This window comes from Monodelphis domestica, chromosome 1 (genome assembly GCF_027887165.1).
Source record: "Monodelphis domestica isolate mMonDom1 chromosome 1, mMonDom1.pri, whole genome shotgun sequence".
Classification (NCBI taxonomy): domain Eukaryota; kingdom Metazoa; phylum Chordata; class Mammalia; order Didelphimorphia; family Didelphidae; genus Monodelphis; species Monodelphis domestica.
In genome coordinates, this window is record NC_077227.1 from 254,201,774 (window position 1) to 254,216,314 (window position 14,541).

Below are 14,541 nucleotides of genomic sequence, written 5' to 3' on the forward strand. Positions count from 1 at the left end.
AAAAACATTAAAATAGTAACAAAAATCACATTCTCCCTGCCACAATCAAATCAACCTCTAATGTTGTAATAATGCATATGAGAAAATAATTTATTTTATTATCTTCTATTATTAAGGTTTCAATTTTGACAGAACTTCTAAGTCACTCAAATCCCAACTAGGCCTGACTCCAAATCCTACTAGCCTAAACACACTGACTAAAAATCTATTTGATCCTTGCCTGATAATCTGCTACAGTTAAGCGGAGTCATAATAATACTCAGTACATGGAGACACTTGGTTGAGTGGAAATTCCCTCCTTCCCTACTGAGCTACAGATGAAGTTGCAAGGGAGATGCCTGGATGACCATAGGGTTCATGTAACTTAGCATAAGATTACAAGGTCTGGGGCTAAAAGAAGAGGTGCCTACCTTTGACAACATCATTGGGGCATCTTTCATAATCATCTCTAACACTGATTTCTTCTAAAGGAATAATTTATAGTGCAACAGAGACAAGGTATCAAACAGTCACAGAAACAACCAGTGCAAAAAAAAGTGCACATAGACTAAAAGGACATTAATAAAATTGCAATTTCTAAGAACAATAAACTGAATATGCTTTTCATCTGCAGGTGTCCTTTTAAAAGACACCCAAGATTTTTTTCTGACCTTCATGGAGAGAGTTAGAGTTGGTTTACAATGAGAACTTTGAGAATAATCAGCAGAAAAACAACCTCTCCTTTTGGGAATTCAGGACCTGTTCTTGTCTGCAGAATTCTGGAAACTCAAACAGCAATGGAAGGCAATGACTGTACAGGCAAAGGAAAAATATCTTTAGAGTATGGAGTGTCTTAGTAGCTATAAGCATTTAAAGTATCAAATGGAGAGGTCTGTTTTTTAATTGATTTGGTTGTTCTTTTTAGAAAAAAAATGTCTGAGGTAGCTTCAATGTTAATTCTAAAAATTCTGCGTCCATATTTCTTAGAGGAATGGTACAGAGGACAGAGGAAGCCTCTAGAGTATGAAGACGAAATATCCCACTCTGACACATGCTGGCTGTGACTCTGGGCAAGGTTCCTTCTGACAGTGAAATCATAGGTCTAGTCTCTAGTCTTATTTCTGGAGAAGCAGCAAGCAAACTCTCATACTATACTGTTTGTTTTTGAATTAACATCCAAGGTCGCCACATACCATCACTAACTGACTGAGCTTTCAATTACTTCAGGTCAGCCAGTAGCAGTTTAGCAACAAATTAAAACTATCACTGGCCAAGGGCCTAAAGCTGACCATTCAGTCAGCCATGTGACACTGATATGAACTAATAGTGGTCAATTTCCCCTGTTTTTATTATGCCCCCAAATGATCTCCAACTTTTAGTACAAATTCCTGCATTTGCCCAAAGATCTCAAACCCAGAGTCATATTTTGAAAGTAGCAATTGTACACATTCTGGACTAAATAATACCTGTTTTGTTCTACACATATCAAACTGGGGAAAGAATGTGAAATAAGTATTTCAAAGTGGTAGATGGAGTCCAGGTGGGCTGCACCATTCTAGAATTCAATCAGCTTCCTAAAGCAGTTGTCTACTTTCAACATGCTACTCTTTGTATTTCGTCTCCATATAGATCAATTAACTTCACATTGAAAAAAACATTGTTCATATCAATTTCTTAGATGAGTGAAGTTACTTATTTTAATTCAAAATGGAAGTAAAACTAGTCTACAAAAAGGAAGACTACATCTTGGATGTTTTGCTAGAACATGTTATCAATCACAAGATTGAGCAAGATCACTTTGGCAGAGTATCTCAGCAGAAACATTCCCCACCATTAACAATTGATAGACATATCATTTTGGAGCTTATAAGAATTTTAGAAATTACTTCATGACCCTCCATTCAGGGGAGTAAACTGAGGTTTGTAGTTTAGATTCTTTGGGATAATCAAAGGGACTTGAAGTCAAGTCTCTATTCCTAGGTTCATACTCTTTCCAAATATACTGTACAATCTATGTTAGCCTCTTTCATAAATGAAGACTTTTATATAAAGGTGTGAATATTAAAATAGACTTGCTTTCTTTTACAATGTTCATATGGGGAAGATGAGTCCTTTTAAAGAGATCAATGACAGAGAAACACCTCTGAGTCAAACAGCTGCCAATAAGCAACTAAGCAAGTAGGCTAAGGAATCCCAATCTGGCACCTTTGCTGTGGCCATATTTTATAATAGTGCTACTTGATATGACCACCCTACTCATACCAAGTGAAAAGACAATGGAGAAGTACCCATTTGAATGGCCTCACTCAAAAGTATAGAAACCAATTACATCATAAATAAGCAAAACAGAAACACCAATATTCTCGGTTTCTGTAGTTATTGCTATCATATTATCAAGAATAATAAAAGTAGTCATAATAATGCCAAGTATTAGCTCAAAGCACATGAGCAGCAGTGAAACATAGCATCTATGATAGAGGATCTGATTGAAAGATGTAGGTGCCATGATTAATTCCAGCAGTTATTAAACTCGGTGCTGAAATATACAGATATGCATTAATGAGTAAATGAATACTTCCATTAACACATACAAATTACTTATTTTTGCCAGAACATTTATTTCATCTCTAAGTTTGAGTAATTTCACTAATTTTACCCAAAATGTGCTTAAATCTATTCTTTTGCCAGGAAACTCTCATGATCTGAAGGAAAATCTAATAAACATTTCTCTTATTAACTAAATTTCAGATGAGTTGTGAATTGATCCGGCCATTCTGGAAGGCAATTTGAAACTATGCCCAAAAGGCACTAAAAGACTGTCTGCCCTTTGGTCCAGCCATAGGACTGCTGAGTTTATACCTCAGAGATCATAAAGAAAAAGGCTTGTGCAAAAATATTTATAGCCACACTCTTTGTGGTGGCAAAAAATTGAAAAATGAGGGGATGCCCTTCAATTGGGGAATGGCTGAACAAATTGTGGTATATATTGGTGATGGAACACATTTGTGCTCAAAGGAATGATGAACTGGAGGAATTCCATGTGAACTGGAACAACCTCCAGGAAGTGATGCAGAGTGAGAGGAACAGAATCTGTACACAGAGACTGATACACTGTGGTACAATTGAATGTAATGGACTTCTCTGCTAGCAGTAATGCAATGATCCAGGACAATTCTGAAGGACTTATGAGAAAGAACGCTATCCACATCCAGAGGAAGAACTGTAGAGTAGAAACACAGAAGAAAAACAACTGCTTGATCACATAGTTCAATGGGGATATGACTGGGGATATAGACTCTAAATGATTACCCTAGTGCAAATATTAATAATATGGAAATAGGTCTTGGTCAATGATACATGTAAAACCCAGTGGAATTGCTCAACTACTTCGGAAAAGGTGAGGGAGTAGGGAAAGAACATGAATCATATAAACAGGGAAAATATTCTAAATTAATAAACACAAAATTCCATACTCATAGAAATCACGTGCATTTTCACCAAAAGCTCTCCCAGCTTTTTGTCTTACGTGCCACACCTTCCTACCACGTAACAATTATTTGACATCTAAAATGATACTTTGCTCCTTTGTATTTAGATTTTGTAAAAAAGCAATGGAAAAGCTCTGTATAATGTTCTATAGGCACTGGGCTCCTGATGACTGCAGTACATATATTGTTTTCCAAGAATAGCATGGACTTGAAGAAAATTTTAATTTGGCTTAGGTATGCTCCTTGAGAGAACTGGAATTCATATGCTTAGATCAGTTTGCTCAGTTCCAGGCCAATTCATACAAACATGTATATGGTAAGATCAGAATTCTACTCGTGATATGAAGTTCAAAGCACCAAGAATACTTTAAGAATTTGGGGGTGGTTTAATATAGTCTTACTCCAAATATTTGGGTCATAAGACCTATTGGCAATCCCTCCATACATTTTATGAGCCTTGGCCAAATTTTAAAATATTTAAGTTCAAAAGTTGAAAGTTGATCTTAATAGTTTACTATCATTCATATTCTAAGCAACAGATTATTACAAGTATATACTTGTGCAGTCACATTTTGCTACCCAAATGAACTCCTAATTCATAACTCTTCACCAAAATGAGTCATTCTTATAGAGCCTCCTTAACTCCTCAGCCAGGTATTTAGGGCTACATAATCTGGTATCTAGGTAATTTTGGGCTCTAGAGTGTGCCTACTACTTTCACTTTCAGACTTATTTTACTGTATTCCCCTCAAGTTTGCTTGCTCCCCATGCTTGCTCTCTAAACTTGTCTATCCTCTAGATTACATCTTGGACAGCTGTTCACCTATTTTTCTTCCTTCTAGGCCTAGCTCAGCTGATACCTACTCTCATTTTGTTTATTCCTCCCAACTGGGGCATCTTTTCCTTGTTTCTTAATGTCATCTATTTGTTCTTATGTTTGTCTTGCTCGTGTTATGCTTACCTGGACACATCTCAATCCAGTAAACTGTAAAATTCTTTGAGGACAGGAGCCACATTGCTTTTCAATATATGCCTAGCAGGTGTTTAATAATTAAAACTATCACATTAGGGAATACAAAAAGGACTTCTGATTGGGACTTGGTCTATCACACTTAAAAATCCTAAAATCATTCACCTAACTTGTCACCATAGATTGAGATTTTTGCTTGTGTGAAAAATTTCCACATATTAACTATGAAGACAATTAAAATTGTTGGGAAAGGCAAAAATCTACTATAAAGTTTTACCTCTCGATCTAGACATGAAATGGATATCATTTTCTCCATGTTCTTCTCCCGTCCAGGGAGCATTTTCTAGTGAATCATTCTAATCCCCAACAAGTGAGGAATAAAAACAGAAAATCTGATACCATAGTTTTTATCAAGATTATAATAGTCCATGTAATTCTTCACTCAGAAAGGCATAAAGGTATCAGTATTGTAACACAAATCTAGAAGTAGCTAAATTTTACTGAAGCTGGTCCTCCAGCTTCCCCTTAAGCAATACCTTCAGATTCTTATTCCTCAAAACTGTCGTTAATCTTTTTTCCAAAATAGTCATCTGATCAGGTCTCTGAAGGTTTTTCTTTCTTTTTGGCACAAGATAATTCCATTTAATATTTCTCAGTTTGGGCAATAATCCTGCCAATTTTGGCAAGACAGTTCTACTTCTCATCTTTGTTCACTTTCTCCCATGAAGCTTTCATTTGACTTTTACCTGTTATGAATTCCTAGACGCAGAACATGTCCCTGTTTTAGGTGTTGGTAACTCCCCTTTCGTCACTGTTGCTAAAGTTTCCTAAAGGAATGAGGAATCATGCAAGGTTTTTCTCCTACTGCAAAATACCTCTGGGTCAGTGACTACTGAAGGGGGAAGGAAGAATATGTTGGCAGCAAAAAGGTCTTTATATAGTCCCCAAAAGCAATGAGTTGAGGTTTACTACTAGCAACATTAAATAGATCCCTCTGTCTCCCACAATTCTTGACCTTAAGCTGGAACCTTTGAGTTCTTCTAGTGCATGGATCAAATCTCTCCCCTTCCCTTCTTTCCCACAAGGAGTCACAGAATGTGTTTGTTTGGTATCTCCATTGAATATATAACCCTCATAAGGCAGCTCATTCCCTGAAGTAATGTCATTGAAACTGTATCTACCCTACCCTCATGAAGTTCTGCTAAGCATCATCTAAATTATGCTAGAAAGGTAAATGTCGCTTTAACCCCAAAAGAACTGACTGGACTTGTCTATAGCTCAAAGCAAAGACTGGACAAACCAAAATGTAGAAAGTGTTAAATAAAAGCATTTTATGCCTAAAGCAATCTTCTGAAGAATGAGAGGCAGCAAAGTTATGACCATATCATTTGCCAGGTTTGTCTGATTTTTAACAGCCCTGGTTAGTTCTCCATCTCTATGTGATCACTACAATTATCTTTTTATCTTCATTTTGTAACTTTTTGAGTCTGTTCTCCCATCTTTGAACAACTACTTCCTGGTATGGAGTCTTTTTTATTCCCATGGTGGAAAAAAAAATTAGTTCACTTGGTTTAGCAACATTCAGGGCTGAATACTAAAAGCCTATATACACTACTACTTTACTATGGCACTTTAGCTTTACTTAATGGCAAAGCTGGGATGCAAAAGACACCAGCAAAAGCAACAAACATTCATTTTAGACTATGGATCATTTCCCAACTGGAATAGTTTAGGTGCAATCTATTTTACTTTCCAATAGGAGATTATGACGATATTCCAGTTGATTTTCAGATGCATTTGGATTGTTAAACAAATTCAAGACTGTATGACCTACTTCTCACTGGCACATTACTAACATCTTTTTTTTAAGGAAACTTTTTTTTTCTCCTTTTCCCCTACATAACTATGAGAAGAGAGTGATTTTCTTAATGTTGCTTTTAAAAACAAATTTCTTTAAATTGCTAGGTTTAAAAATTCTTTCCAAAGTCTTCTATTAGTTATAAACTTGAAAGTGAATGGCCCTATTAAAAATGTTAATGACTTTTGTTGGTTTGGGAACATATTCTGAGAATATACCAAAAAGTTAAGAGTGTGTGATGACAGGGTGTGCAGTTTATATTAACCAGAACTCTAAAATGAATATGAACTATGGGATCTAGCTTCAGTTATTACTTTTATACAAATTAAATATTTGGCAAGCTAAAGGTCTGGCTCAAAGGCAGTGTCCCACACTGTTCCAAGGATTTCTGTCAATAACTTGATTTTGAAATATTATTTTCCCCAAAACTCTTTGCAGGATCTTATTTTGACTGATTTCTTAAAACTCTGACATAACAGAAAGGACACTGAATTAAAAAAAAAACAGAATATACTCAGGATTAATATTATCCTTCAGAAATCCATTTGCAGAGTATATGGAGAACAAAGCATCACAAAAAAGACATTTGGTCAATATTCATAATTCCTTAAGCATGCAAATACAGCACCTAAGTCAAGGAGCACAATTTGCACCCCTATGTTGAAAAGCATTCATGTGCTTAATAGATAATCATTTTTCCCCAAGTACAAATTATTATTCCATCTTATTGAGTGGCATCTATTACAAGTACTCAAATGAACAAACAAGAGTACCCCCAAACCAAGCATTCTGATAGGCAATCCTGGCTTATCATTTCATAAATTTGGCTCTCAGTCTGCAAACTGGGCTGGTCAATAGAAAGCTACAGTATCATTAGCAGAGAATAGAAGGCTTTGGAATAAAGGGAGGGAAACCCTACACATCGTCCAAATAATACACTATAAAATTGAGAGCAATCAGGACATAAGGTGCCTCTACATACTGGTAAGGACAAAGTAATTGGAGACATCAGAGAAAGAAGAGACCACCCCCCCCCACCCTTGACTCCCATTTTCTTGTCCCCTGCATATACTACAAGGTGGAGATTAATCAAGTATATAATCAAAGACTAATTTGGTCTAGTGGCAAGATATATAGACCAAGAACATAAAAAGGCTTGAATTTAGTCTTCGGTTGGCTATGTGGCAAGTCACTTAAATGCTCTGTAGTTCTCTGTGCCTCACTAGGATATTGTTAAAGAAATAAGTCTTTTCCTTCTAGCCAGAAAGGGGCTATAATGGTCAACACAATTATTATAATAAAGAAAAGAACATCTCTATTACCTTGGCCAGTTCTGCAAGGAAAAGCATAATAACAGGCCCTGATAACCAATAGGCTTGGCTAATAATAGCTAGTAAGAGCATTCTTTTAGTTTATGAAGTGCTTTGATAACTTTATTATTTCATTTGATCCTCTTAATAAACTCTTGAAGATAGGTCTGCTGATAATTTTCACCACCATTTTGCAGGTGAGGAAACAGAGCCTTAGAAAGTTTAAGTGGCTTGCCTAGAATCACATATTGCATAATTATCAGAGGCAGGATTCAAATCCAGGTGTTCCCAACTCTAAGCCCAGCTCTCTAACAATCAACTATATGGCGACCCACATAGGGCAGAGGTCTTGGTACAAGGAAAAATAATATTCCATGGCCACATACCCATCATTGACTAAATGTATCACAGTTAACAAAAGGGCCAAAACTCATTGCTGCTATTATCAAAATGCAGCATGTACCTTAATGTGTGTCATCTACTTCATCTTTGTATCTGAACCCAATGGACAACACATATGTCTTTGGGGGAGGAAAAAAAAGGTGAGCCTTGAACCCCTCTCAATATCTAAATTTGATTTGATTTGAAAAGGGAAAGCTAAAGGGAGCCTCTTAATTATAATCTATTACTAGAAAAGCTTTTGGGCTTCAAGAAATGGGAGTACTTATCTCCCTTCAACATCTACTTTAGTACAGAAAATAATCAGAGATATAAGAGAGTCCCTATAAAATGTACTGTGTGCAGTTTGCATGTAGGAGACAGTCAGTTTATAGTCTCTTTTACAGGGTTCACAGTATGAAGTACTCAAATAATATTCAGCAAGTACATTTAAGTTAATTGAGCCCCTTAAACAGATGGCTCTAATACTACTTTTGGAAATGGTGGCCTCCCTTCAACAGTTCCAACTAGTTATTTATCCCTCATATTGATAATATTGCGACCAACCTTGGATGTGACTATAGGTTTTCCAGCTTCGAGTATAAAGGGAGACCACAGAGATTTTTACCAAAAAAGAGATGGCCCAAAACAGCTGTTAGAGCAACGTATGAGCTTTTGCTTCAGATTACTGGCTTAAGAAATCAATAGCTCACATGATAAAAGTCTGCTTGAGAAAGAATTTGACTTGGGAAAGAAAATGTTTTTTATATCTCACTAAATACCTTAGAGCTGATTTTCACACCTAAGTTATTTTCATTGTGTCAATTTGTACATATTTATGGGATTTCTTATTCAGGAAAAAACCACAGGAGAGAAGGCAATGAATAGCATAATCATGAGCAATGTTAAGTCATCCACTAGGATAAGACAAACTTGTTCTGAGGCACAGGTGGCTAGCCCATGCCTCTTCGAAGATCCAGCGTTGGTTGATGAGTTTTGTTGTTCAGAGACCACCAAAAGGCAAAATTCCAAAGACCCAGGCTTGAAATCAGTCCCATGTTTTTGGTCTCCCACCTCTTGGCCAAATGTAATTTCCTGCTAGCATTAGACTCAGTTCTCACACTTGTCTAGGGCTAGATACAAAGTAAGCTCTTCTTCAAGTGATATTGGCAGCTTTGCCATAAAATAAGATGCAAAAGCAGTCACCACTTTCATAACAACAAAGACATCTGCAAAAAAGCACCCGCTCTGTAAAAGTAGTTGTAGATAGATGTTGGGACAGCAATGACAGATAAACATAATAAATACAGCATAGCAAGATTTTTTTTTTTAAAACTGCCCCAACATGTTAATACTTTAAAAAGTGAATCATGGGCATGATTTTTCCAATAGAGAGATCAAGCTGCTGTGGTCAAAGATAAGTACGCTGAAGATGATGAGATAGGTATTACCAAATAAGATAGCTGGGACAATACAATCCAAAGTCCAAAATGTTTTAACAAATTCAAAATGCCTCTCTAGCCACAACCAGGGCTTTTTTCCTGTGGCATTTTAAAAAAGGTAGCTGGAGGTGACCCAGTGGTTTTGTCTGCTGCATAGGTCCTGACTGACCACTCAGAATTCGGGGATTTCTGGACCTGAGATGATGGTAGAATTGCCTCTACTTCATCCATGTGAACAGGTAAAGCTGTTGGAATAAAAATAAGAAACAAAGGGAAGGGGGGAAGAGAGACAGAAGAGGCAGGGAAAAAAAGGGGAAAAGTTCAAATTAAAATAATAGTAAAATCTCCAAAAAAAAATTCTACTAATCCTCAGAAACCCTAGTATTTTTAAAAAGGGAACAACAGAAATTCATACTTCAGTAATTTATTTAAAATTAATAGAAAGGCTGTGATGTTTTACTAAGTCCACATATCTATGTCCACAAAAATCTAAGGTAAAATGCACTTAAATGAATAACATTTAGCTATGGGAATTTCTAATGTTAGTTTTTAACATTTTTATCCTTACATTTTATCCTGACTACTTCTTAAAAAGAGCAAAAAGAAGTAAGAATATTAGCAACCAAAAGGGCAAAGAGTAGTGCAGATGAATTTACCCAATAATATATGTAGCAAACAATTAAGATATGCTCTACACATCTCTAAAAACATAGTAAGATCTGGAATGAGACCAAATTAGCAATAGGAAAGAAGAGAATTATGAATAGTTTGGGGGCAGCTGGGTAGCCCAGTGGATTGAGAGCCAGGCCTAGAGATGGGAGGTCCTGGGTTAAAATCAGGCCTCAGACACTTCCCAGCTGTGTGACCCTGGGCAAGTCACTTCACCCCCATTGCCTAGCCCTTACCATTCTTCTGCCTTGGAACCAATACACAGTATTGATTCCAAGATGGAAGGTAAGGGTTTAAAAAAAAAAAAAGGAATTATGAATAGTTTATCTCATTAACATGAATGCCATTCTTTGAGAGACACTATGGCACAGAGGATAGAATATCAATGTTGGAGTCAAGAAGATCTTGGTTTAAAAGTCACATATATGAATATGTGTGATTTACTTAATTTCTTGGTATATCCAGGCAATTAATCTGGATTTCTAATCTGTACTAATAGAGGCTCCATATCAGAAGTTTCCCACAGCTTGGAATAAGAATTGTGTGATTGAATATAGGGCTAGACCCACCCCCCCATAAAAGGAAACTATTTCTAGGATTCAAAATTCAACAGAGTATAACTAATGGGAAGGAGAAGGAAAGTTAACATTCTAAGTGATCTTTCCTAAGCAAGAAGTATTTATTTCATATCTCAGAGACATGAAAGTTTAAGTCCATTTGGACTATCTCTTGACAGTCATGATCATAAGAAAAATTCACTAGCTCAATGTCCACTGACATTATAGCTTTCTTATTCCTGAAGTTACTTGTTTGTTTTTCAAATAATTTATCCTGGAATCTACATTTCAAAATTAGTGATATACTACCCAGATGAATACACCTGGATATCTCTCTTCCAAACAAACTATTCTACTCATTTTTAAAATAAATTCAATTCGAGAAACCACCAACAATAGTAATATAATGCTATAAAGTTTGTAAAATATTTTATAAACATTACTTTCATTTGATCTCAACAAGCCTGTAAGGTAAGTGATACAATTATTATTAACTCCATTCTATAAAATGGAAGCTAGGTGGTGTAATAGATAAATTGCCAGGCCTGAAATCAGAAAGACTTAACTTCCTGAGTTCAAATCTGGCCTTAGACCCTTACTAGCAGTGCGACTCTGGACAAGTCCCTTAACTCCATTTACCACAATCCCTCATCTGCCAAATTGAGCTGGAGAAGGACATGGCAAACCACTCTAGTATTCCTGTAAAAAAAAACCCAAATGGAGTCACAGAGTCACGTGACTAAAATGCTACATGACAGCAACAAAAGATGAGGATAATTTTATTGCCTACTTCACAGGGTTGTTATGAGGATCATATGAAGTATTTCATAAACTTTAAACTACTATGTAAATGAATAGTATCTGTAGAGAAGAAGTCATGGAAATGGATGAAAATGAAAGGTAAAGAAAGAAGAAAATGCAAGGGCAGACAGAGGCTTGGGGAACCCATGTTTCAGAGTGGAGATAAGGGTTAAAGGATGAAGTACCATCGAGTCAAGGAAGATAACTAAGAATATACCACCATATTTGGCAAAGGAAACATCATTGGAGAAAGACTACTCCAAAGGATGTGAGGAAATACAAATAAAAATAAATAAGGTTTCATTTTATAGGCAGTAAATTGGCCAAGATGATAAAAGATGGTGATAATAACATCGTTAGTAGAGTCATGTCTGAATTGGTACAAATATTCTGAACCACTCAAATATCTATACACTTTATTATAGAGACCATCTAGTAGAAATATATACCCTAGCATTGTCAAAGTCAAAAAGAGAAAGGTCCCATATACACCAAAATATTCATAGCACCATCTTTTTCATAGCCAAGAACTAGAAATAAAATATGTCTATCAACTGGGGGGGACGGGGGAATGGAGGAAGTAATGGCCAGTGGGAAGTACAATATGGAATCAAAAATAAAAAAACACCGCCGTTCTATGGATAAGGACCAAGTTGAGATAAGACAACAATAATATTTGTAGTGAACCCAAATTAGCAATGGTTTCATTACTTTCTCTAGCAGCCAAAATTGATGTCACTCAAGAAAATAAGGTTATATTTTCATTTGGGTTCTTTATGTGTTTTTCTGGCTAGTTGGTTTCAAACAGACTTGGAAAATATCCCAATTTCCTTTATCCAGTAACAATGGTTTTAACAGTTCATTCAACCTGAAACAGTTGATTTACTCTACAATTCCAATTCCGACATATAAATTTGGAACCTTCCTTAGGTGGCAAATCTAGGTGAGGTTCTATGTGCAGGTCACTTGAATCACTTGGGACACATAAAGTCCTTCCAAGTGAGATGATTTAAAGAGAATAAAAGGAAGTTAGTACTTCTTTCTCAATGATTCTAGAACAGACCTTTTCTATGATCTCTCATTTCTACCCCTAAAAAAAAAAGGTGAAGAAGGCTCACAACTCATTTCTGCTCTTTATTCACTACCCCTTTATTAACATCTTTAAATTCAGTCAATTTCAACTCAAAACTTTATACAGACAGGGGAGGGGAGGAGAAAACAGGGAAAGATTTGTGGCTGCATGTTTAAGAAAGAAGCTGAATTCATCACAATGACAGGGGAGAGTGTTGGCAGAGATCTGAGCTATTTATTCTTTTAGGAAAATCCTATAAAGAATGACACAAGGAAGCCTCTATCTGCAGTCTTGTTCATCACACTGGTGAAGAGTCCGATAACAGATGTATGCAGTAGCGTGATTTAGTGCCGGGAGCTGGCCCCTGATGTGTATTAATACAGCGGCATAGCGGAACGCACCTCTCTTCATCACTCATTTCTATAAAAGAGGTGGAATCTGAGATGGCCCGATGTTAGGCAGAGCAAGCCCATTTGTTCTACTGACTGATGGTGCAGGCTTGGGCTGTGTCCTTCACCTCTATGGGGCACTCAGGTTGCAAAAAAACAAGAAAGAAAAGAAAAGAAAAAAAACTCTCTGAAGCAAGACCTGGTCAACAAGTGAGACAAGAGTAGTTAGACTTCAAAAAAGAAAAGGTTTAAAATATCTTATTTAATTCCTCTCTGTTTGGGTACCCCTCACCTTAAACAGGGTCCTGAATTTTTAAAAATCTTTCCAACCATTTTCTTCTACAAAGAAGTAAAATGCTAAAAATAGAAAAGTTGGCTAGACAATAAAAAAAAAGAATAAAGTCACAACAAAGATGAGAGAAGAGATGCTGTAAGGCACTAGCTGCTGCTACAGGAATATATGAGAGTGTATGGGTGATCATCCAAGGGAACTGGGCAGATACCAACTCAAATAGTCCTTTGATTAAGACTGTTCCTTTGGCCAACTATGGAACACTTTCTAACAGTGTTCCTGAACAGTAACTGAAATACAACAAAAGAATAGTAACAGAGGTAAATTTTTCAGTATAAAAAGCTTTTTAAATGATTAATTTATTTGTATTAAAAGAAAAAAAGAAAAACTCTATTTTTCTGAGGCTCACCCTCTTCCTAGCTATCATTTGCTGCTCTGAATCTTCATTTGTGCATCCCTTCTTTCAGGTCTTCAGATAAATGAAATGGCAAATGACATAGTATATTTAAGATAAATCAAGTGGCAAATGATATAGTATATTTAACACCACTAATAAAGGCCTCTAGATAATCTTAATTTTGGTAGGTCCTGAAAGTTTTGCGTCCTTTGTTTTTCAAAAGCAACAGAACCTAAATTAGAATAAAATGACATATTTTTTCCAATTTTTTTCTCCTAATTCCAAGGAAAGACAAAAATGTGATAAATTTCCATTGTAAAATGTACATAACTGAACATTTTGAATCAGGAACTTTTCTGATGGGTAAGATATTACAATTCTTCCATTAGTGAAGTTTAATTATATTTTAATACTTCAAGGAACCATGATTTCATTGGAGAGGATATCTGTCTGACTCATGTAGATCACAGACCTTTTTACCCTAGAAAAAGGTCTTTATGAATTGCTATGACAAACAAACAAACAAACAAGGGAGGAAGAGAGAAAGAGAAGGGAGGGAGAAGGATCCTTGTTTTGAAAGGATGAGGACTGAAGAATGGTTATTAAATTGGAAAGTCGTCCTTTCAAAGAAAGATTCTTCCTTTCTTTTTTTGTCTACCATCACAGCATAGTACATTGCAGGAACTTAACAGATACTTGTTGAATGACTATAGGATTTAACAATGATGATCACCCTTCTCCTCAGGGATACTCTCTCTGAGTTTTTGTGGCACTGCTATTTCTTGGTTCCCCTCCTACTGGCCTTGAATTCTTCTCAGTCTCCTTTGCTGGAGCATAAAGCAAATCACAGCCCTTACTGTGGATATATCCCAAAGTTCTGTCCTAAGCCCTCTTGTATTCTCTATCTACACTCCCTCATTTAGTGATGTCATCAGCTCC

General features: G+C 36.2%; 1 protein-coding gene across 10 annotated transcripts in view; it reads right to left on the bottom strand.

Moving 5' to 3' along the window:
• Positions 1 to 6,787: 6,787 nt before the first annotated feature.
• GPATCH2L (G-patch domain containing 2 like) overlaps positions 6,788 to 14,541 on the bottom strand; it is an 89,326-nt gene continuing 81,572 nt past the window's right edge. For 7 of the 10 annotated variants that reach the window (XM_056810634.1, XM_056810633.1, XM_056810639.1 and 4 more), the window contains one exon: positions 6,788 to 9,670. In XM_056810634.1, the coding sequence (XP_056666612.1) occupies positions 9,501 to 9,670 (170 nt within the window). In that variant the 3' untranslated portion in view covers positions 6,788 to 9,500. Of the gene's footprint in view, positions 9,671 to 12,736; positions 13,113 to 14,541 lie in introns of those variants that run through there. The other 3 variants (XM_056810638.1, XM_056810637.1, XM_056810636.1) reach the window with 1 other exon arrangement.